The 25,019-nt window shown below is 39.1% G+C and overlaps 1 protein-coding gene across 1 annotated transcript; it reads right to left on the reverse strand.

Moving 5' to 3' along the window:
• Window positions 1–3,658: 3,658 nt before the first annotated feature.
• pdia6 (protein disulfide isomerase family A, member 6) lies at window positions 3,659–24,137 on the reverse strand. Its single transcript, XM_068006615.1, has 13 exons — window positions 23,908–24,137; window positions 21,826–21,967; window positions 17,744–17,801; window positions 16,864–16,990; window positions 16,160–16,266; window positions 13,600–13,730; window positions 11,619–11,733; window positions 10,916–11,059; window positions 9,130–9,214; window positions 8,685–8,757; window positions 8,269–8,427; window positions 7,479–7,575; window positions 3,659–5,610 (listed from the first exon to the last, which is right to left on the reverse strand). The coding sequence occupies exons 1-13, from the start codon at window positions 23,948–23,950 to the stop codon at window positions 5,542–5,544; spliced, it is 1,350 nt and encodes a 449-aa protein (XP_067862716.1). The 5' UTR covers window positions 23,951–24,137; the 3' UTR covers window positions 3,659–5,541.
• Window positions 24,138–25,019: the final 882 nt, after the last annotated feature.

Raw genomic sequence — 25,019 nt, forward strand, 5'->3', positions numbered from 1 at the left:
TTATGATTAATTTCACTGCACTGAAGCTTAATTAGGTAAAAAAGTTAGGGAAGCCAATTGAAACTTCACCAGTTATCTTCTTTCAATATTGGAAGTATGCTACGTGTCTACGTAGTTAAGTTTGGACAACAGCACACGAACACTAGCATGTACGGGATTGGTAAAGACATTACAAACCCTCTGCATAGTCCCGCTATCTAGAGAATATCGTATCCCATTAAATCATTCTCCCCCCTTACAATTGTGATAAGCCAAAAAGTGATGGGCATTTTAAAGATTAGAGGATGGAAAAACATTGCTAAAATGGGTTCTTTTAATGAATAGTTCAGTAAACTGGCATTTGTTTTGTGAACAGTAAAAGTAGAATTGCCATGAACAACATATACTCTTCAGGGAAGAAGATTCATGCTTGTACTTTGGTTCCTCTCTCCTTCCCCCATCCCCCCAAAAAACTTTACATAATTAAGTGAATGTGGGTTATGTTTCTCTAAAGAAAAAGCTTTATTTCCCATAAGAAAGCACAAGGCACATATTTTATCAAGGTGTTTACAATAAAAAAAGTCCTAAAAGCAAAATTGAATGCAGATTATACAAGGTGCATATCTCCACTGGTGGGTTACTGGGTAAATGCACACTGTGCTTCTGAGCCTCATAAATCAGATTCAATTCCCAGTCTCTTGTTGAATCAGTTGTTCTCAGTTAAAGGTAGCAGTTGGGGCATTACAAAGTCATGGCAAGAAATCTTAAAATACCCTTAGCTTGGATATAATAAAACAAATACTTCGACTTTGATTTTTAGGCTATGATAGTTTAGTGATTAAGAAACTGAAGAACGGTGATATAAGGACAATCAATATATAAAATATTTTTCAGGAGTGCCTAGAACTAGGGGTCATAGCCTCAAGAGATTGGCTATTTAGGACTAAGGTGAGGAAAAATTTCTCCTCTCAGAGGGTTATGTATCTTTGGAATTCTCTACCCCAGAGGGCTGTGGATACTCAGTCGTTGAATATATACAAGACTAAGATCGATGGATATTTGGACACAAAGGGAATCAAGGGATATGGGGATAGGGCGGAAAAGTGGAGTTGAGGTAGAAGATCAGCCATGATCTTATTGAATGGCGGAGCAGGCTTGAGGGGCCGTATGGCCTACTTCCGCTCCTATTTCTTACTTTCTTACAATTGCCTTTAGTACTCCTGGGTCAAGAAGAGGAAATTCTAAACACCCACTGGTAGAGCTTGAAATTGCACCAGTTAGGTTATAGTTCCAAGTTGCCAATAAAATTCATTTGCATAATCATAAATGTAAAATCTTCAGTTAATCAGCGCAATTGGGCAGCGTAGAATGTAAACATTTCTTTTTTTCTTTCCATTAAAAAGTATTCCTTGATGCATTTAAGAGTGGCAACCTGATGCAGTTTTATTAATACAGCTGAAAATGGGTTTATCAGCGAAAATAAACATTTTTAATATGCGTCTCTAGTCCTCTACCTGTGAATAACCAGAGTTAAAATCACGAAAAATGACTTTAAAAAAACTATACTGAACCATTTAAGTTTCATTGGTGTACACTAATCAGGTTCTTTGAAAAGCTTTTTCATATCAAAAAATATTTACTAACATGCCAACAAGTGCCTGTGTGTCTAAGAAAATGAGTTCAATTTGAAGAGCCTTCCCTAACCAGCACAATCTTGCAATTTGATGTAGGGGTGTGGCCAGTTTTGTGGGCGGGGCCTGATTTGGCAAATTGAATCTTGAACTGGCGTAAAAGATCGCGGCAGACATGAACACAAGTGGTTTTGGGTGTAATTCACGTTTAAAATTCCCCGATCTTTAGCGCCGGTTCAGCCGATTCTGCCCGGATTGCAGCTATTACAGGCGTAAACTCCATCCCCTAGTGTCCCAATTCCTCTGTGCTGTACCACAACAGTCATAATATAGCAAATAATAAAAAAAATGGATGTGTTCAGGCACATCATACAACTCAACGTTCAGCTTTATAAAGACTGCGCAAGTGGGTAAAACTTCTGCAGAGTCTCCTTCTGAAATCCAAAAAAAAACTGTCATGATGTGGAAAAGACTGCATTTATGATCTTACCAATAGCAAAGGAGAGGGGAGAGATGTCCATTGGCCACTCTGCTCTGAGCTGGCCTAGAGCTACACTGATTTGAGGATTATTGTCAAGGCTGACACAGGATGTGTTGGGTCAGGTAACACTCATTTATTGGATAACAGATGTCCCATTCTTGGAACTCTTATAGTGTAGTTGAGCATCAGGAAAAGAAAAGTATTTTGTAACACATTTCCAATATACATTTCCAACGGCATCTCCACATCATTTCCAATATAGGCATTTTTTGGCACAATAAAATTCAACAGTTTGATTCTCCATCATTAAGAGGCTGTCAAGACGACAGCCACATGAGAAAATTGATGTTCGTTATTAAAATTGGCATGTTCCTAGCTTATAATGAACTTGCAAGGAACACTGTTTTAAAATAAATTTGTTCTATTTATCCTGAAAATTCCAAATTCATCACCTTTACTTCAACTATCAGCTTAGCTCAGTTGGTAGCACTCGTATCCTAGTCAGAAAATTGTTTCAAACCCCACTTCATTATTGAGGAAGTGCAACATTGTCAAAAGTGCCATCATGCAGCTAGGACGGTAAAGCACATGTCTTTTGCAGTGGATGCAAGAGATCCCATTGCACTATTTGAAGAGCAGGAGTTTTCCTTGTCCTGCAAATATTGCTTCCTTAACTGCTACTAACAAATACTGGTCATTCACCTCACTGCTGGTTGTGGAAACTTGTGCACAAAATAAGGGCCATGTTTACTACATAGCAATAACTACACTTTAAAATATGTAGACTTCAACTAAATGTGAAGCACACAGAACAATTAGGAGACATAAGGTACTATTAAGATTCTCTACTTTTCTTCTACCCCTAACTTTATGACTATTAAATATCATTTTAAAATCTGGATAGTGCAATGGTTTAAACCTTTAGGACTTGGGTTCAGTATCAGCATAGGCTGATGGGATGGAATGGAATTTCCCAGCACTTGCATCACTTAGCTTGATAAGCATAAAAAAAAACTAGAAATAAATTCATTTATACATCTTCACAGATCCTCAAAAAAAGGGGGAAAAAATCAAAGTTAATAGCCTTTCTTCATGTCTAAGGTTAGCAAATAAAGTATTAGAATCTGTTTTTGGTATACATCAGAGGCATAATTTAAAAATATTTACCTACATCAAACAAGTTCCCACTTCATACAGCTTCAGCTATTAATTCCAAAATTGAGCATCACTACATTATACACAAAAAAAAGTCTTCATTGGTTGGATAGATATCCCACTTTGTTACTGATGCAAATCAAAACTGAAAAAAATCATTTGCTAGAGCATGAAATTTTAAAACACTTGTCAATTTGTAAAGTTCCCTCACAAAATATTAACTCTGACTGACATGGGGCTATTTTCACTTAACAATTAAGACTTTTGGGGTACTAAAGGAATTTAAGTCCATCTTAGCAGAATACATAAAGCATTATATGGTACAACAGACCAGTTGTAAGGTGGCTTATCATCCAACTTACTCTGAGTAGTAGCAGCATGAAATGAATTTGGAGGAAAAACAGACCAACTGTTTTACAGAACAACAGTGCCATTTTATTTTTTTTTAAAGTTCTGCCTCAAGAAAATAACCATCATATCATGAAGGGGAATGGTTCAAACCTGCAGTCCATTCACTGGTAAGCACTAGTGACATTAATACAACTAGTTTTATTTGGTTTATGTACAAATGGAGGAAACTGAAATTATGCTTTAATCCAGTAAAATTAAGCATTTTAGAAAAGTTCAGTGTGGGTGCGCAATCATAATAGTAAATGTCCAGAGATTTCTACATTTAAATGAATTGTTTGAAGCTACAGAATCCTCCCCCTACTGGAGGAAGCTTCTTTTCCCCTCCAAAGCTCCCACCCACCACACCACCAAGCAAAGATGCACATGTATCTATTTGTTATTCTATATTGTTGTGCACTATTGATTTAGTTGCCCATCATTACAAGTTATATATTTCTTTAAATTTTTGGTTTAAACAGAATTTATACCTCTTACAGTTAGAAATAAGTTAGGAATTGTGGTCCTGTTCTGTGTGTATGCATGTGGGGGAAGAGGAGAGTCTGACATTAAAAATGGAAAGCCACATTTGATTCAAGTTCACTGAAATCTGCAAGTGCTAGATTGAAACCCTAATTTCCCCTGCCCCTCCACTATCCTGAAAATTAGGAATCTATCACAGCATTTAAAACAACCAACACTAAACAATTTGAAATGTAATTCAGATTTGGAGGATAGCATAGAACAAAGGGCTATAAACAGTTTCTCCACATTTCACTGACTATTTTCAGAGAATGGTGACCACTAATGGTAGTTTCAAGTGTACCTATACTGCTTTCAGTGGCAATGACAGGTATTTATTGAGGTGGAGTTTGCAGTAGACAATTTATACACATCAACCCTTTCCTTTAATACTGCCCATTACAAAAAGGAAACAACTTCAAAACTTTATATTATAGATGAACTGAGCCCACATATATCTCACATACACAAACACAATGTCTTAACAGTATGAAATCTTCATTCTCAACAAAATCAGAAGATAAAACTTAGCATTTTTTAAAAAAACCTTCCAGAACTGTAAAGGTTCCATAGTACCAGATAATGTGACACAATGTAAACCATAGAAATCAGTCATCAATTACAATGCTGAGAGGCTGAATATCACAAAGCAGATTCTGTAACATATACCCATAATAACTGCTTTGTACATGGATTACAATTATTTGCATTTTAGCAAAACAGAGTTTAACATGTTTGTCAGACAACAAATCAATCATTTGACATCATGCTTTGTGTTTAAAAGTAGAGATGAGCCTCTGGAATTCAGCTTCAGTGAAAGCCAAATCACCAAACTTTCTTTCCTGCTACCCCCAAAGAAAAATTGTTTCAGCTATTTGAAGCTCCAGTTTATTCCATGAAATCCACCTTCCCAAGAAAAAAAAATGGCTTTTAACCATCCAAAGTTCCAAATGCTCAATCCCATTTAATAGCGTTGTCACCATGATTTTACATCCTGTGCAGAACAGATCACATACTTTGGATTCAGGATTGCTCAAATACATGTAGCTATGTCTAAATGCATTATGCAGGTTTGCACCCCCCCCCTGCCCCCCAAAGAAACTGAAGAATCCATTTTGATAGTCAGACGAGTGGAATGGGTATGGCAAATGGCTGCCTGGCTGGTTTGTTAAATCCATTTACGTAAAATAGTGAGCAAATTTGAAACATAACTGCAGTATTCAATTTTGATTTTTTTTTTGAAAAAACCTCCAGTGAAACATATTTACAGGTCACAGTACAAACACAGTGAGCCAGAAAGATGAAATAAGGCCTCGATGCAGAGATGGTCAGTCCAATGCTTCAGACAAAGGTTACTGTCTGCCTATGAATGGGGAGACCGTCAGCTTACAGCTCATCTTTGTCATAATCATCAAGATCCACATCACTTAGATCAATGTCCTCTTCTGCTGGCAGCTGAGGAAGATTAAAAGCATTATTAGGGTTTGTGGTCATTACTTCACAGCAAATATTTAATTTCTCCCTTTTTCTCGTGAAGACACTGACTCTTGGCTTTATTTCCACAGGTGCTGGCAGCCTTCCGTAACATGACCAAATGACGATTGTTTATACAGCTATCGAGACAGTGTGTGTCAACAAGCTATTCAACTGTGCACAGCATCAGTCAAGCCCAATCCCATTCTCCATCCATGCACTTTCCAGTTCAGGTCACTAGACAGCAATCAGGGACACCGATTGATTTCTCTTCCTCCCCCTCTCACCCCCAGATGTTCAAAAGGGAATTGCACAATCCCAATTCCTGCTCTGGCAGAGATCAGTTAATGCAGCACAGCCAGCATCAGAAATAGAGACATTCCATTCGGTCACTGGGTAATGGCTTTACCCACTAGGCAAGTCTCATTCATTAATCTAAAGTTGAATTTCTCAGGCAACAAATTTCACTACATGAGACAAGTAGATCGTCACAGCATTTCTAGTTGTGGGATAATGTGCTTTGCCTCGGCTGTCAGGGAGCTTTGTGTTAAATTGCCCCTCTTTCCTTAATTTAAAAAAAACGACACTCTCACTATACACACACACACACACGAGAATGGTTGCAGATACAGACTACTCCAATACTGCTACCAATATCAGTCTGTGACCACCTGCTGAGTTGATCTTGCAGCAACACAACCAGTCAACTTCTCCCTCCTTGGAGGCTTGCAGATCTAGAAGACTGGGACTTTTGAACAAAACCTGCAATGTCTATCGGATGTACAATGTTAGCTCCATCAACAGCTTGGTCTGTCGTGACTAACTTGCAATACCCTGCCATAAATGAAAATCCCCACAGATAATCCATATTGGAGCAAGTGTTGCACGCTGGATTCTACACATGCAAACAAATATTCTGAAATTGCTTCCGAGTATTTAAAAGTAATTGCAGAGCATCACACGAGTGTAAAGTATGAAAGTGAAAAAATGCCAAACCCACTTCCTGCAATACAAGATACACAATTTATAGTATTAACTTCACAATGTTAAATGATCTGTGGAACAGGAATACACACATTAAACATTTTAGCAAGTGTAGTCTGAAATTCCTCCCTTATCTCAAAGGCAATCAAGGGAGGAGAAAATCCATTATTCACCTGGCACCCAGACCTCTTCTAGCCTCTCGAAGGCAAGTGCAGTGGCCCAGAATCATCCCCTCTCCTTGTGGCGAGCTGCCACACATCCAGTGGGTCATCCCATACCAGCAAAAAAAAATGAAGTCTGAATTGAGACTGTTGGGGTGCTGCATCACTGTATGTCCATATCAACTCCCATCTGAAAAGAGCTCATTGACATAGTATGGAGTAGCTTTGAGGGAGTCTATCATTGTCCCACAGGAAGAGGGAAAAAATCCTTTACAATACTTTTAGTTTGGAGAGGGGCCATGGAGTGGGTAAAGCAGAAGACTTCCTCCTAATGGAGTCTTGCTAGTTTGCCAAATGCACTTATATCCTCTTATCAAAGTTGCACCATGTTGTCTCAAGATCTTTTCTTCAAATTAAAGTCCAGGTCCAATCACATGCAACTTAATTTTACAATGATTTGCACTTCATATGATCAGCCTTATACTTTACTCTTTTGTAGCATATCTTTAGGTAGCACATGAGGCTCCTGCAAATATTTTTTGTTAAAGTCAGATTACACAGAAAAGTGGCATTTAGTTCCACCCACGACAGCCATGTGCTTTTAGAACAGTTTTAAAAGTATAAAGTAGCTTCCATAGTGCTAGTACTGCAGATTTATCTAAATGAACCTTCAACTGAAAATAATGCACTATATTATCAACTCACCTGACCATCCTTGCCATCCCATGGATCTACCAAGTTAATTTTGGGGAACGTGGCTCCTTTGACAGGAGAGGTTGAGCCTCTCCCAACTGACAGCTCCCTACAAGAAAATTCGAAGTTTATACAGCTGAGTGTTTGATTTAAATTAAAATAGCTTAAAACATGAGAATTTCAGAAAAAAGGACAAGAGATTTCAAATATCCAAGGACAAGAATTGCAAAGTGACATTATATACACATCCCAATAAACACACAACTAGTTTACCAAGAACTTGTGCTTCAATTAAAGCAATTGTGAAATCAGGGTTGCTATAAACTACAGACAAAAAAAACAGCCAATGTAAATTACTTGTTCAGGAAATCATAGGAGAAAAGATACACAACACTTTACAAAAGAATACAAGATTCCAAAATGTTTAATATCTGAATAAGAGTGAGGAACAGTTCATGCTTGGACCAGGACTTTCATGCAGTGGAAGTGAGCGAGATGCAGTTTGGTCCTCTGGAATTGAGTTTGGATCAGGAATGTGTTAACTTTATGGGCTCAATTTTACACTATTTGCAACAATTCTGAAATATTTTTGCAGTAGGATATTCTATCCGTATAAAAATTTGACAAATTTGGCACATGGGTGGCAATGCCTTGCCCCTTACTGAAGCCTCCCTGCCTAATCTGGCAAATGACATCTGACGAAGTTTTAAAACCTTCTGTAATACATGGTTCTGTAAAGCACACGGAAAGGCATTTCTTGACTTGCAATTGCACCTTGGTTGGATTTATCAGACCCAATTACCTAAGAAACTCGTTGATGCCCTTTTCGCTAAATGAGCCTTTCAGCAGAGCATATTTCATCTTCCTGGCATTAATTGTAGCCATTGCTGGGTAACCAAACCCACCAATACCCAAAGAATCTTCAAGCTCTCCCTGAGCACCTGCTTCAGTCCACAGCCAACTAAAAAACAAAAAAAAATGACATGAAGGAATTTGAATATGAATAGCAAATAAACAATATAAAATAAAAGCAAAAAAGGTTCAACCATTATTAGTACATAACAGATACACACAAGTATTCAGCTTAACTGTTCACGTACTTTTGAAACTTAATACAAATTCATGAAGTATATCAACAGTGCATCTGTGTATTAACTAACAACCTATACAGTTGCTACATGTTTCAATTTGGACAAACATTTGAATGAATTTACTTACCCCCAGAACTTCTTTTTGTATTTGTTGGCCATCGTCTTCATTACTTCCAAATAATCATTTCTCCCAGAAGCCCCTGTGAACAGATGTAGCCAAGTTAACTAGACATTGAAATGCAATGCTCTTGGAGGCCACTAACAGTAATTTTGTACATTTTAAAATAGGATGATTGTCTCCATTTTTAAAAATTAGCATTGATTCATTGCAAACATTGAAAGGGAAACTGGGTGAGTTGCTGGGCTGGGCTGACATAACCAGATATAGAAGGTAGGTGGGTACAGGTTTTTTTTGTTTCTCCCACAAGATTGCGTGACTAGTTGACGTGAGGCAGATGGGAGTCACAATGTGCCTAAATTGCAATATGATCGTATGGGACAGGCTCCGTGGACCAGCTGGTCTTTTCCTAAGCCTTGGTTTTCATATATCTGTGTAAATAGCTAAAGCCCACCTGTATCCAGGATATGTGGCAAGACAGCAACGATACATAGTTGATGGTCATCACATGTCTTCTTTAGTATATCTTCATCAGTAATCTATTTAAAAAAAAAACTCATTATTGGGTATGAATTTATTTGAACTAACTTTGGTCCTTGCTTGATCTACAAAAAGCTAAGGAACATTGTTTGAAAATTTGATACTGTACTTTTGATTTGCTGCTTTTGTAGGGATATTGCAAGTGTTCAATAATCAGTGGCTATTAACGATGTATCCTAAAACTCCTGTACACAATTTGTTTGTTTCTTGACACTGTCTGAGGTCTGGCTTTGTACCAGTGCAGAGTACTACCTGTGGGAGATAAGGACTCTTTTGGAAAGCCTTGTCCAGCAATAATTATGCTCCCCTTCAGCTGATTAAAGTAGATTATGGCTCATTATCAGTTATTCTGGGACCAAAGGCACAAAATTTCTAAGTTTCTACTTTTACTTTATACAATTTAATACTAATTTATACAAACGAGGTTACACCAGAAAAGCCGTAACAGATGAACAAATAGGACAGATGTTAAGAAGTGCATAATATTTAATATTTATCTGTGTTATCGTACTGCTGGCCGGCCTTTGTGGCAACACTATACTACAAACAACTAACATTAGTACCTGTGATCACAGAAACCTGCTTTTAAGAGATGGTTCTCTTCTTGTTGACTCCCACCCAGCAGGCAATAATGAACAAAGGCTGTTATTTTGTTCTGATCATTTAGTATCTACATTGCTGGCATGAACAGACCTTTCTCTCATAGAATCACAGAAAGGTTACAGCATGGAAGGAGGCCATTTGGCCCATCGAGTCCGTGCCGGCTCGATGCAAGAGTAATCCAGCTAGACCCACTACCCTGCCCTATCCCTGTAGCCCTGCAAATTTTTTCCTTTCAAGTACTTATCCAGTTCCCTTTTGAAAGCCATGTTTGAATCTGCCTCCACCATCACCTCTAGCACTGCATTCCAGATCCTAACCACTCGCTGTGTAAAAACGTTTTTCCTCATACCACTTTTGTTCTTTTGCCAATCACCGTAAATCTATGTCCTCTGGTTCTTGACCCTTCCGCCAATGGGAACAGTTTCTCTCTATCTACCCTTCATGATTTTGAATACCTCCATCAAATCTCCTCTCAACCTTCTCTCTGTTTCAAGGAGAACAACCCCAGCTTCTCCAGTCTATCCACATAACTGAAGTCCTCATCCCTGGAATCATTCTCGTAAATCTCTTCTGTACTCTGTCTCAGGCCTTCACATCTTTCCTAAAGTGCGATGCCCAGAACTGAACAGAATACTCCAGTTGTGGCTGAACCAGTGTTTTGTAAAGGTTGACTCCCACCCATGACTTTCTTGCTTTTGTACACTCTGCCTCTATTTATAAAGCCCAGGATCCCATATGCTTTTTTAACCGCTTTCTCAACCTGTCCTGCCACCTTCAACGATTTGTGTACTCTCCCTCTCCTAACTAACATTAGGCAAGGTCTGTAGTCAAAACTGTAAATACAGCTTTTCAACAATTGTACCTGCAAGTGCAATTCTTCAGTTGCCACGAGCTTAAATGCAGAGCACCAGGAGCCAGAGGACCACCTCAGCATTATAAGCATGGCCAGAAATTCACTAGGACCAGAGCTAGCCAGTCAAGGACACAAATTGGAGAGCTCAGTATCATATCTCATCAATATTGGAAGAAAGTGAAGTGTATGAAACAAGACCAAGATTTTAGAAACAGCTGTATCGACATTCTGATCTATTCCTCACCTCATGCAGCTGTGGAGCTGGCGCATTTTCAGCAAACAACTCAAGAGCACGAGCAACAAAATCACTTTTTGATCTCCCACCATCATAGTCAAAAGGGGCATCTTCATCTTTGTGGAATATCTTAATGGTGGGATATCCACGGATCTGTGGACAGAATCAGAACAATGTTTGCATGACAATAGTTCTTACGAGATTAAACATGTGATACATTAGTTCAAAATCCAAAATGTGGAGTGTGAAATCAGATGGCTATAGACTTTTTAAAAAAAAGATTTGAAACAAGCAACCGTTGGATGGTTGTATGGATTTCCAGCTTAAAATATTCATCAGAAAATAATGTGAGGTGAATTATAGTCAATACATTTTAACAGAGAGGAAAAGGATATTACCTCTAAGGCCATTACAAAATCATGCATTTTACATGTGCAAGTAATAAATTCCAAACCTAACAATTTAAAAAAATATTCAACAGCTATATAGCATCTCAATTTCAGCAGTATTTTTATTTGACAGAAAAATTCAGTATCATGTATACAAGTAAAATCCAATCATACAATAAAGCTGTACACTAATACTGTAATCTGAAGATCATTTTGCTTTGTAAAAAAATAGTTGCAAACATTAAAATTTGTAACAGCCAGAGTTACACTTGCTGCAACATTACAGCAGAGTGCTGCAAAGCCAAAAGTTTTTGTCCACTTACCCCATAACGGCCGGCTATCAGTTGATTAGCGGTGGCATCCACTGCTGCCAATTTCACCCTCCCACCTGTCTGATCTTTGACCTCGGAGGCTGCCTCTGCCCACTCAGGCTCCAACCTTTAGAACACCACAATCCACAAGTTTTTTTGATAAATTACATACTCCATTAAACAGAACTTGTGCTCTAGGTAGTTATTCAAACAATTAGCACTGTGCATTAGACATGTAATACACTGGAGTGATGAATTATCCACTACACTTGCTTATCCACATAACGAAATATTACCAACATAGAGGGTATACTGATTACTGGCCAACGTGAGGGACACCAACTTGGTTTTCTTGAAAAAAAACCTCATCCACTAGTACAGTGTCGTCCAATAAAAAATTGCTGACTAGCCAGACCACAGGTACAGGTAAATGTACTTCACGTCTATATTAAACATCGGACACCATTCAGTAACTGATAGGAAAACACTAACAATGATCAAAAAACACTCGCACTGTTTTTGTCTTATCATTTCACCAACAAATGACAAAAAGGTTAAAGTACACATGAATACACTGTGTGAATGAGTATTCAGATCACGCGCCCAACAATGGCATCTATAACTCAATTATTTATTTATGAGAAATGCAATTAGCCACATCTGGATTCCCAATTAGCCAGATGAGACTAGTGGCTATATATTGGACAACAATGCTCTAGTACAAGATAATGTTAAATGATAATCTCTAGAGGAGGACTGCAGTTGTTTTGGCCTACATTTACATTCACTGGCACAGGGAACTTCATGCAAGTGCACAGAATCATTAACTTCTACATTTGACTTAAAAAACTCTATTCAGTAAAGCAAAGCCAAAATTTACCTTCCCCACCTCCCTCCAATCCCAACAGCAATGACTCCTTGCTGAAGTCCAATTTCACAGGCACAGGTTGCTCTCCAGTAATTAACCCAAGTGGCCATTCTTCACGTGTCAAAATCAAGTGTTGGCAGGCTGTTCAATTGTAGGGAGCATCACAACCAAACCTGTCCTCACCAGTCCAAACATACTTTCTAGCAGGATAGCAATCAGACTACAAACCCTGGAAAATTTTGCCCGTCCCTAACTCAGGAATGCGGAGACCTTTGTAGCACCCCTACAAAGATCAACGAACTCCGCACAGACTGGGAATCAAACTCCTGGCCTTTTGCCAACTGAGCCACTGCAAAGAAAAAAAAAATTAGATATTGAAAGAGAGACCAAAGTGATGGTTCTAGTCAATGCACCACAGCACAGGTGAAACCCACTGCCATTTTGAAGCGTGCTCTACAGAAAAGATGGTCATATTACTAGGACAAGGCCTCCGATAACCTAAATGGTCAGACTTGAAAATGTGTAACTTGAAAATACTGACTTGCCACTTTAATATGCAAAAACAAGGGGCTGTTCTCCTTAGGGCAGAGAAGGTTATGGGGAGATTTAACAGGTGTTCAAAATCATGAAGGGTTTTGATAGAGTAAATAAGGAGAAACTGTTTCCAGTGGAAGAAGGGTCGGTAACCAGAGGACACAGATTTACGGTTATTGGCTAAAGAACCAGAAGCGAAATGAGACTACTTTCTTTTTTTACCAGCGAGTTGTTATGATCTGGAATGCACTGCCTGAAAGGGTGGCGGAAGCAGATTCAATAGTAACTTTCAAAAGAGAATTGGATAAAAACTTGAGTGAAAAATTTGCAAGGCTACAGGGAAAGGGATTAACTGGATAGCTCTTTCAAAGAGCCGGCACAGGCATGATGGGCTGAATGACCTCCTCCTATGCTGTATCATTCCACGATTCTAAAAAGGCATCTTAAACTTGAAATGACCTGAATTGGACAAAGAAAAATTATTCTTGCTGAATGCAAGTTCCTTCAGATCTTACCACTTCAGAATTTACACCCATCAGTATATCAATAGCATATTCCTCCCCAGTGTAATTTGGGAAAAAACTTAGGTACCTCTTACAGTGCCCACACCATGGGGCATAGAACTCCACCATCCAAATGTCACTGCTGCCAATCACATTTGCATCAAAGGTATCATCAGTCAACTCGATCACATCTTTTTTACCAGATCCACTGCCACTGCTCTGTAACCAGAGGACAACGATTAAAACTGGAGGAATTCAAGAGCTTCTCTCTTCTCCACCCCACCAACCTAGAGTGAATGCTTAGTTAAAGAAGAGTTCCATAGTTAGGGGCAGAGCCAAGACTCAAATCTGCTGCTCTTCCACAGTTGACTACTAGAAACATTTTTCCAATCTTATGTTCTTTGAAATGTGAATTACACTGTGTTTCTCGTATTGGGATATACAAACAAAATACCAGACAAATCATTTTCAGCAAAGTAACCATATAGTTGATCAAATGATTTCTCTTTGTAGTTTATATTAGGTTTATCCGAATCTGGATACTTCTGAGCAGTTGGCATTATTATGCAAGGCTGCAAAACTTGAATACCTCAGAGATCAATGTTGTACCAAACTCAATTATTACCAATGCTTTCTTTTTTCCAAATATTAAAACATTGGAAACTTAAGAGTAGATTCATAGGAATAAAATGGACAGTGTGAATAAGATGGAAAAAAGGGTTTGGAATTGATTTTGATGGATCTTGATCGAGACCCTGAACAGCACATAAATTGTTGTACTATAACTTGGTGTTGTAAGATTGTTTACATTTGTCAACCCCAGTCCATCACCGGCATCTCCACATCACATCTCAGAACAGCAGATTCTTTCATCTCAAATTGGATAAAACTTTGCATTGTCCGTTTTTCTTCCACTGAACGTTCACCTCTAGTGATAGGCCACAGAGCAGGTTTAATCCAATTGAAGTAGAACTTGTTCCTACTAACCAACAAAAACCACCAATTTTAAAAGGAAATTTACTCTCACTATTAGAGCATCAGTAAGTGACCGGCTATTGGTTATATTTTTATTCTATTGTCCTCTCTTATATTGCCCATCTATATAGTTTATTAAAAATCTTAGGTGTGCATGCACTTCCTGGGTCAACGTTTTCCACTATAAATCCACATTTATAATGAAAACAGCCTGTGTAAACTTTCATTGACACCCTCCTGCCAGTCATTGTGCTACAGCACTTCAGCTTTGCATCACCCAGCTCCTCAGCCTGTACTGCAGAGAAACTGACTCTACTTCTCTGCTTTCCAAATTTTTTGTCGAAGTATTGTATAAAAATAAAAGGACAGAATGCAAGACTTCAATATAGGGACTAAATTATGCCTGCACACTCTGGTCCAATTACCCTCCAAAGCCTTTTCACTTGAAGGCTGCACCAGATCTTCAATCCTTGTGTGTAATGCCACAAGACATCAACTAGTTTATAAAAAATCATAGGATTATTTGATAACACATGCATTTTGCCAACTTTTCATTTAGCATGTCATTTGTTATGCTTCAAATGACTCCTGCTCCTCCTAAAAAAAAAAAAATCAGGATTTGGGTATGAATTTAAATAAATAGATCAAAAAAAGTACTCCGAGTTTTGAAACAAAACTCTACATATTTTTGGGGCCACTACCAACTTATTTTGTGTTTGCATCACTTACTGCAGAGGGGTCACATGTGGTCAGGTGAGGATTGGGTGTGGACCAACTGCAATATCCCACACAACTGAACAGTCTGTAGACACCAGTTGTCTAGGGTGTCATATGAAGAATGGCCAATTAAGCCAGGTAATAAAACTATACCCAGCAGAGGTTAGGAGGGGAAAGAACTGACCTCTTCTGCTTTTTTCACTACCCATTTCATTCACAATAAATCCTGTATACTTACTGCTCCAGAATGAAAACACAGTAGAGTTCTGGCAGCAGAAAATTGGCCCTCTCCAGCAATGGGTTTTTACAGTATATGACTGACGTAGTGTAATGTTAGATCCAGAGAATCTGGAGCCCAATATTATAGGAAAAATAATAGATACAACGCAGATCAAATGTAATCTTGAACAAGAGCTGATCAGTAAACAGATAAAGCATACAACAGTTCAGTATAATCGTTGTGTACCGTGCAGGTGTGTATATCTGAAATTAAAATCACGACATTCAAATTGGGAGAAAGCTAAGGATTTAACTAAAGAATTAGATGTTCCCCATCTGAAAAAAAATAATTGAAGTGCAACAGATCCCCCCACCCCCAAATGATTAAACGTTTGATTTTGGAAAGAACTGGGGACGGGGCAAGGTTAAAAAAAAACCATGTGTCCTCATTCCTTCTCGCTCAGTTCTGTCACTACAGCAGAAGAATGAGCTTGCTCGAATGGGTGTTGGTTGATGCACACTTAGGCAACATAGCTATCACTGCTCTAACAGATGTCCTAACTTTCTATATAAATTATCTTTGGGTTTAGATCTGCTTATTAGGACAAACAAAAGCAGTATCCCACGAGAGAATCGATCAGTACATATACCAATGCAAACAGGCATTAGATACCTGACAGTTTTCAATTGCATCTTTTAATCTCTAGTACCCATTTCCACTAGTTAAAAGATTTTACCTTTTTGCCAGAAGAACTTGAGCTGCTCTTGCCTCCAAGTCTGTCCCGGACGATTGACCGTAAAGTGTTAAGGGCCGTATCAGTGATTCCTTGGGCTGATCTGGCACCTACATAATGACAATCAATCAATCAGCATCATTGACAGGCTGAAAAAGTCTTTCTTGGATTTGAAATTTCAGTTTACTATGGTCTGTTAAACTTTACAATAGCACAAAATTAATTTGCAGCCAACCGTTCATGTCTAGAATCCCATTCCTTTCAGAAATTGTTCAACATCACTGATTTGACTCCTTAAAATTATTAAAAATATAAATGGTGCGTGAATTAGAGTGGATAATGTAACGTGCCTCATCAGAATATGGACAATTATTTCTCTTGGCTATTTTGGGTTTTTCTTCAATTTAGTCATGTAGTAATAGCTGTCAGTTTTAAGATAGAGATCGTGCTATGGGTTATTCCATAGAACAGCATACATTCACCCGTAACACTTTTAGAATTTTAATACAACAGTAGTACAGAAAGCATTTTACTCCAGTCAGAACTAATGATTACTTATACATATTCAAGTAAGCTAAAAATACATAAAGATAGAAGACTCATCACCCAGACAAATTTTGATGAAGCATCACGCAGGCAAATTTTTATGAAGCATTTGCACGAGCACAGCGTTATAAATAAATAAAATATAGTTCCCCATTTCTTACCATTATAATCATCCGGTCGGTTCTTATTTAATCCAAATATCTTGATAGTTGGGAATCCTTGAACACCATACTGACCACCAAGAGACTGATGTTTGTCTGCATCGACTGCCCCGATTTTTACTATTCCCTGCAATATTACAAAAAGAGATATAAAGCAGAGTCCTAACTTCATCCTTGTCCTATCTCTCTGAACTAGATGGAGACCCAAATTGCAGTGCACAAAGCAATTTCTTGTACATTGTACATCCCAGGCTATACATAAAAATACATCATTTGGCACTGCACTGTTAGTTGATCAGAAATAAACACACTTAAATAACTTTAAAATCATGAGTTGGGAATTTTAATAAGTCTCAACAAAAAATGGCATCCTGCCCATCACAGAATGGCATATGGCAGTGTAGAACAGACATTGCATCAGCTCCCAGTAAGTTCATTTGCTGGCCCAGTGATCAAATAAAGGTTGAAGAAAGTGGAACAGAGGGGGAAATAAATTGCAGTGTATTCATACACATCCTAACCAGTACTTAGCTCAGCATACACTCGACTGTCCTGAGCTGCAACATGGTGTATGATGCTATGAGACTCAGAAGCAATAATTGGGAGTGGTAAATAAGTTTTGAAAAATAATTTTAAGAACAGCAATCAAGCCCTTTTATAATTAAACTAAAGCTATCCAAAAAGAGTAAATAATCATGCCTATGATAAACTACATACCGGATCAATGTACCAAGAGGTATTCAAATAAAACCAAAATTAGTTTACTAATTTCCAAGAAAATGCACAAATCTTTAAACAGGAAAACACAAGTGAAACCAAATACATTCTATGGCAAACCACCAAAAACTTGCTTAAAGTCACATTTAATTAAAAATACAACCTTCAAGGCTGATGCAGCTTTCTTCCACTCTGGGGCCAAACTCTGACAATGCCCACACCTGAAAAAGAGGGGGAAAAAATCCTTTAGAAGCGCTAGAAAATTTTATATATAGACTCAGCATGTAACAAGCCCTTAATACAATAATAGGTTCAAAAGGACACCTGAACCCAAGATCCGACCGTCTTGTAATGCACGATTCAAGTTAACCATTTACAGTTATACACAAGGCTGAGCTACTGTGAACGCCAGTACTTTTGTACACACTTGGCAGTGATGTAGCCATATATTTCTTGCTGAAAATGTGACCATTTTTGAAAAACGTGAACATTGTGGATTTTGTACCAGATGCTTTATTTCACTTGGTGGCAGATCTCCATGCTCACAATGAAGCAGAGGATAAGCTATATTATATGCTAGAGGAAAAATTGTACTTAAGCCAATAAGTTTTACAATTGCGCAATACTCTTAATTTGTCACCTCAATTTTCTCCCATCAGTGACTATCCTGCAAACACTAGTAACTTGATTCAAGTATTTTACAGCTCAAAATGCTCTTTCCAGACAATTCAAATGTGGCAGGACAGGATCTGTAGTTGTATTGCTGGGTATTTTTCACCCTTCATCATACAAAATTACATGCTCTTCATTAAAATCCAAATGAAAATGCTGACTCCAATGCTTCAACTGGCTTTGCTCACTGCAGACAAAAAGTATCTGAAATTGTTAAGTATATCATTCTCCATTACTAACACTGTCACTGTAATAAGCATAAGCTGTCAAGCTGCAATCTAGTTTTCATAGGTGTTCTGAGCATGTCAATAGACAAGTAAATAAATAGGAAAAAAGCTTTAAGGAACTAATTATAAAATGACACTCCCTGTGAATATACACACCTGCATACTGTTGTGTGTGTGTGTGTGTGTGTGGTATCATACAGTACCCATATAATTGACCATAGATAAAGACTGTTGAGATAACAAGCAGAGATGCCAAGAAAGGAGGGTGGGTGTGACAGGCAAGCAGCATTTGCAAGTGGGGTAGGATATAGGCAGCAGAGTTTTGGATGAGCTGAAATCAGGGGTGGAGAATGGTCATGAGAGCACTGGAGTAATCAAGTCTCGAGGCGACAAAGGCACGTACAACAGTCACAGCGACAGATGGGCTACGGTTGGGGTAGAGGTGGGTGATATTACAGTGAGGGACGTATGTGGTCTTTGTGATAAAGAGGATATGGGGTTGGAAGCTTCGCTCAAGGTTGAACACGCTGCTTCAGTCCAAAGCAGTGGCCAGGGAGCAGGATGGAGTTGGTGGCAAGAGTAGGGAGCTTGTGGTATGGGCTGAAGATGACACTTCATTCTTCCCAATGTTTAGCTGTAGGTGGTCATGGCTGAATCAAGAAAGTGGCAGAATCACAGCTGGTAATGATTAAAAAAGTTCTGCCATTTGTCAAAAGAGAATGTACTGGCATTTCCTTGAAGTCTTGATTTCCAAAGAATTCAGTGCACAAGTCATAACTCTACAGATTGCTAAAAGGGACTTACCATGCTTGAGCCACAGCTTATATGTGCAGTCAACCATTCAATACTACACCACCTGACAGATGTCACACATGTGTTTTCATGCTTCATGCTCCAATCTCTGTTTTGATACTCATTAAATCATGACAAATACTATGTGCAAGATGTTATGTTTCCTGATGTCTCAAGTTCCTCATCCATTTGTATTCTGCCTTTACCTTAAGCAAACATTGCAAGGTGCATTCATTTGGAAGCTCCCCTCCTTCCCCCTAGTTTCCCCTTTTGATATTCTCCTTTTCCTCTCCAAAGGGGAGCAGCTTGTACTGGGGGCATGGTTCTACGGACAGCACAATCAGACTTCCAGGTCCTCTTAAAAAATCATTGTGCACATGAAATTTAGGCAGACGATATGTCCACAAGGTCTATCTGTTGAGCCTGATCCTACTCTTTCCTGTGCACACTTCCAGTATGGGTCCTCCCGGGATGTTACATAGAATGTATAGCACAGAAACAAGCCATTCAGCTCAATGGGTCTGTGCCCCACATAAGCCTCCTCCCTCCCTACTTCATCTAACCCTATCAGCATACCCTTCTATTCCTTTCTCCCTCATGTGTTTATCTAGCTTCCCCTTAAATGCATCTATGCTAGTCGCCTCACCTACTCCTTGTGGTAGCCAGTTCCACATTCTAACCACTCTCCGGGTAAAGAAGTTTCTCCTGAATTTCCTATTGGATTTAGTAGTGACTATCTTAGATTTATGACCTCCTGTTTTGGAACTCCCGTAAGTGGAAACATCTTCTCTACGTCTACCCTATCAAACCCTTCCATAATCTTGAAGGCCTCTGTCGGGTCACCCCTCAGTCTTCTCTTTTCTAGAGAAAAGAGCCCCAGCCTGCTCAGTCTTTCCTGATATACAGGTATAATCTCTCAGTTCTGGTATCATCCTAGTAAATCTTTTTTGAACCTTCTCCAGTGCCTCTGTATATTTTTTATAAAGTGGAGACCAGGACTGTTCACAGTACTCCAAGTGTAGTTTAACCAAGGTTCTATACAAGTTTAACATAGCTTCCCTGCTTCTCAATTCTATCCCTCTAGAAATGAACCCCCCGTGCTTGGTTTGCTTTTTTAATGTCCTTATTAACCTGCATTGCTACTTCGTGATTTGTGTATCAGTACCCCCAGATCCCTCTGCTCCATTTAGACTATTATCCAAGCGGTATGTGGCCCCCTTATTCTTCCTACCAAAATGTGATACTTCACACTTAACTGTATTGAAATTCATTTGTCAATTACACACCCATTCTGCAAGTTTATTAATGTCTTCCTGTATTTTGTTGCAGTCCTCCTCGGTGTTAACTCTATCCCCCAATTTGGGGTCAACCCCAAATTTTGAAACTGTACTTCCAATTCCAAAATCCAAATCATTTTTATAAATGCGAATTGCAAATGTAACTCCCCACCATGCCCCAACTTAGATCAGCTAATTAATTGTAGACCATGAACAAAACTTGTCAGATTTCCTGTCCTGCAAGACTCAGTGCCACAAAACACCATACATTTACTCACTGAGCTACTGCAAGATGGGAAAGAACAAATGAAGAAAAATAAATCTACTTAACCTCACATTGCTCAGAAAAACGAACAAAAAAAGCGAATGGGCTGCAGCAGCCGACACCTCTGGCTGGGTTCCATATAAACTGAGTCCTGGGTCTGAAATTACTGAAAAACTTTCACATGATTAGAGTTACTTCAACTTCCTTACATTTCAGTTTTAGATGGGGAAATGTAAAGGCTGCTTCTGCATTTGATATGCAGTGTTTCTGGGATTACATTAATCCCTGCTTACCACAGAACAAGCAGGAAGCAATTTGGAATAATACACTCCTACATCCAATTTTTAAACATTTAAATCAAGTGCCATTTGAAGATCTCATTTTAAAATGGGTGGCTATGCTCATAGAATCATAGAATCATAGAAGTTACAACATGGAAACAGGCCCTTCGGCCCAACATGTCCATGTCGCCCAGTTTATACCACTAAGCTAGTCCCAATTGCCTGCACTTGGCCCATATCCCTCTATACCCATCTTACCCATGTAACTGTCCAAATGCTTTTTAAAAGACAAAATTGTACCCGCCTCTACTACTGCCTCTGGCAGCTCGTTCCAGACACTCACCACCCTTTGAGTGAAAAAATTGCCCCTCTGGACCCTTTTGTATCTCTCCCCTCTCACCTTAAATCTATGCCCCCTCGTTATAGACTCCCCTACCTTTGGGAAAAGAGAGCTACAGTTTTACCTACATACATGACATTTTTCTTGGAGGTTTGACAAATGTTTAAAAGATTTAGTTATAAATTTAAGTAAAATCTAAACATGCAGCAGATTGAATGGCTAAGTGGACAATATACATCACCTCAATGTTCAAGCTCCAAACATAAAGTGATAAGCCCCAGCAGTTTTATGTACACCTCACCATGACCTGGCCTATTCTTTATTCATGCCCTATAATTAACATCCAGGTGCAGCAGATCCCAACTGTTAAATTTGTGCTCTCCAGACTCACCATGGTGCATAGAACTCCACCAGCCAGAGTTCATCACTTTGAATGACTTCCCTGTTGAAGTCACTTTGGGTCAGTTCCACAACATCATCACTTGCTGAATAGAGAGCATTGACAGTGACCAGCAAAGACCCAACAAAGATACCTGCAAAGCAAAATAGGACTTCAGTATTATTGCATTCTGAAAACATTCTTATAATTTTACTGCAATTGTAGGTGGTCAAAAATACACATACACAAAGCTTTAAAAAAAACAATGAGGCTCAACCAGGTATTTTACAAACAGATATTGTATTCACAGACTCAATCCTTGCAGGTAGCAATAATTCAGTTTATCCAACTCCAATGAAACAAGCACATCTTAACACCACAACACTGCAAGCAAGATGTTTAGGCATTTTAAAATTTCTTGTTCAATAATTGTATCAAATTCTCAGTGTGCAACCCTCATTGTCTTTTAGTGTATATCTAAGGTTGTGTAACTCAAAATTAACAAATACCTTATTTTGCACTAACAGTGCACAATGGAATTTGTGCAGATCCACCCTGCATCCTCTGTCAATTCAGATGACTAGAATGCAGGATTCCACTGTTAGAGTAAAATCACTACAGGATTATTTATTAAAACTTAAATTTAAGAATTAGACAACATTATAAGCACATGGCAATATTATATAGATAGCATAGGTAGTCCATTAAACTCCATCTCTTGTGAATATAAAATGAATATAGCCTAGTGCCCCAAACAGTCAAACACCAACAATTCAGTGAGGCCTCAATTTGTGAAGATATATGCAATATAGACTTTTGTTAGGAAGCTTATTGCATTTTGAGCAAACTGCAAAACTGTAGTCACATTTGTGCTTTAAGAATAATTTCCCCAATGAAGATAATCCTGATTAAATCAAGAATCAAAGCAACATACAATAAACATATTTTTGATTTCTAGTTTATCAGGATGTTAAAACATACCCAGTAATTTTACCCAACAATGTCAACATCTTGCATACAGCCTCAAAACAACAGTGAATGCTTCACAATCAAAAAAATAATCTTGTTAAAGGGATAACAGCTTTCTTCTGGAAAGAGGTACATATATGCCTGTAATCATGAGACATTATAAATTTGTTTTGATGAAAATTGTCACTTTCTTGTAGTCTTACAAGGAGATTCAATTCTTTTGAAGCAAGATTCACGAGACACAGCTATACTAATACCTTGGCATTGCAACAAAGCAGTTTCTGCTTTGCAGTAACAAAGAAGTTAAAGTATAACTCCAGATCAGGTTCTAGACAGTGAGCAGTTCACCAGGAGAGGCCATCTTACACAACTTGGATTTGACATCATAGAGCACAACTTTAGCGTGCTGGCAAACCAACTCAAGTTGCATTCAAGGGCAACAATCTACAACTCTATTTAAAAGTTTTGAGTGCAGATGTCCCAATTAAAAAGGTCTGAATATATTTTTTAAAATTACCCAGTTAGGAGCAGAGGTCTGCAATAGGCATATAGCTTTCCAACCACAGAGCACACTCATCACAAGTTGGACTCACAGCCACACAATATTGCACTGACCAACCCAAGGTTGGAAGGTACAGTAATCACAGGCAAAAAGCACAACTGTTCCCAGAGTAATCTATGCTGTAGATTCTCACCTGCTTTAAGTGTACCCATATTCTATAAATCAATCAAATATAAAAGTTGGGCCATAAATAAATCAAGTGTTGGGAAAAGTGAGTAAACAAAGGAACATTTTAGAAAAGTTTTAATGGAAATACTTCATACTTTAACTTTTAAAATAAGCTGCACTGATCCGGACAAAAGATCTCACGAGGACTTTCTTAACCTCTTATTCGAGTGACCTGCCAGAGATCAGATTTTCATGGGTGACCCTGATAAGGAGGATCAGGCAGGACGTCCTGCCCAGCACTAAATGTTTATCGAGAAAAAGCAACACGAACCTAAATTCAAAGAGCGGATTGGAATCTGTGGTCCTTTATAACTAATATGGGCCGAGAGCCAAGGCATAAATCCCCGCCGCTCGCTGTACCGGTTCCCGAACCGGGATCGATTCTAGTCACTCACCGAGCACACGAAGCAGCTCCGACTCCCCACTCGTGGGCTTCATGTTAAACTTCGGCGGCGCCTCTTTCCAACTAGCCGTTGAGAGCCCAAGAGCGCGGTGGCGATCAAAAGCCGTGTGTCCGGGGCCGTGGTTACGAGCCTAGCGCTGGCCGTCGAGCGGATGCTGGGCTCCGCGTTCGCCTTCGTTACGGCGTTAAGGTCCTCGTACCGCCGCCCACTGGTACCGTGTCCGCCGCTGATTGGCTGCTCCCTCCCCGTGACCTCACCGCCAGTTCAAACCGACGCGGCCAACCCGGAGACAGACACGTGTCAGCAGCGGAGGCGCGGGCCGCGCGGGGCTTGGGGGGAGCAGCACGTGCGGATCGAGTGCCCCCCCCCCCCCACCACTAACAGGCCATTCGGTCCATCCGGTCTCTGCCCCTCTTTATACTGCACACCAGCCTGCTTCCACCCACTCTTCATCAGCATATCCTTCTATTCCTTTCTCCTTCATCTGTTTATCCAGATTCCCCTTTGCTGTGCTATTTGCCTCAACTAGTCTTTGCACTTCCCCACATTCTTACCCCTCTTTGGGTGAAGAAGTTTCTCCTGAATTCCCTATTGGATTTGTTAGTGACTATCTTATATTCTTCACCTATAGTTTTGGACTCCCCAGCAACTGGAAACATTTTCTCTACGTCTACCATATCAAACCCTTTCATAATCTTAACAACCTCCATCGGTCGCCTTTTCCTTTATAGAGAAAAGTGTCCCGGCCTGTTCAGCCTTTCCTGATAAGTATATCCTCTCAGTTCTGGTAGAGGGAACTAGTGTGTGCTTTAAACCTGGGCCATGGATCACTACTAAAGAGGAATAAATTCTTAAATGTGATATGCTCTGGGTTAGCTTAATGTTATTAGATAGGTGATTAAACTCCATAGAGATAAGCTTTTTTCTACTTCAAACCTTTTGTCCCTCAACTCCTTAAAAGGTGCCTACTCTTGCTAGGGTATGATTTCATGAGTGCAAACAACCCTTCCTCCACAATACCTCACCCAACTAACCGTTCTTCATACATAGGCTTATTCAACTGTATAGGACATGATGCCAGATCTGTGTGCCACAACAAGAGA

This window comes from Heptranchias perlo, chromosome 26, assembly GCF_035084215.1.
Source record: "Heptranchias perlo isolate sHepPer1 chromosome 26, sHepPer1.hap1, whole genome shotgun sequence".
In the NCBI taxonomy this organism is placed as follows: domain Eukaryota; kingdom Metazoa; phylum Chordata; class Chondrichthyes; order Hexanchiformes; family Hexanchidae; genus Heptranchias; species Heptranchias perlo.

Bases quoted from the DNA above. Each gene is read 5' to 3' on its own strand.
- pdia6 (XM_068006615.1), bottom strand. From the start codon at position 23,950: ATGAAGCCCACGAGTGGGGAGTCGGAGCTGCTTCGTGTGCTCG. The intron at 21,968-23,907 runs GTGAGTGACTAG...TTTGCTTTGCAG, and splicing joins GGAGCTGCTTCGTGTGCTCG to GTATCTTTGTTGGGTCTTTG. The intron at 7,576-8,268 runs GTAATTGGGTCT...ATTTTCTTGTAG, and splicing joins GGCATCAACGAGTTTCTTAG to GGAGCTGTCAGTTGGGAGAG.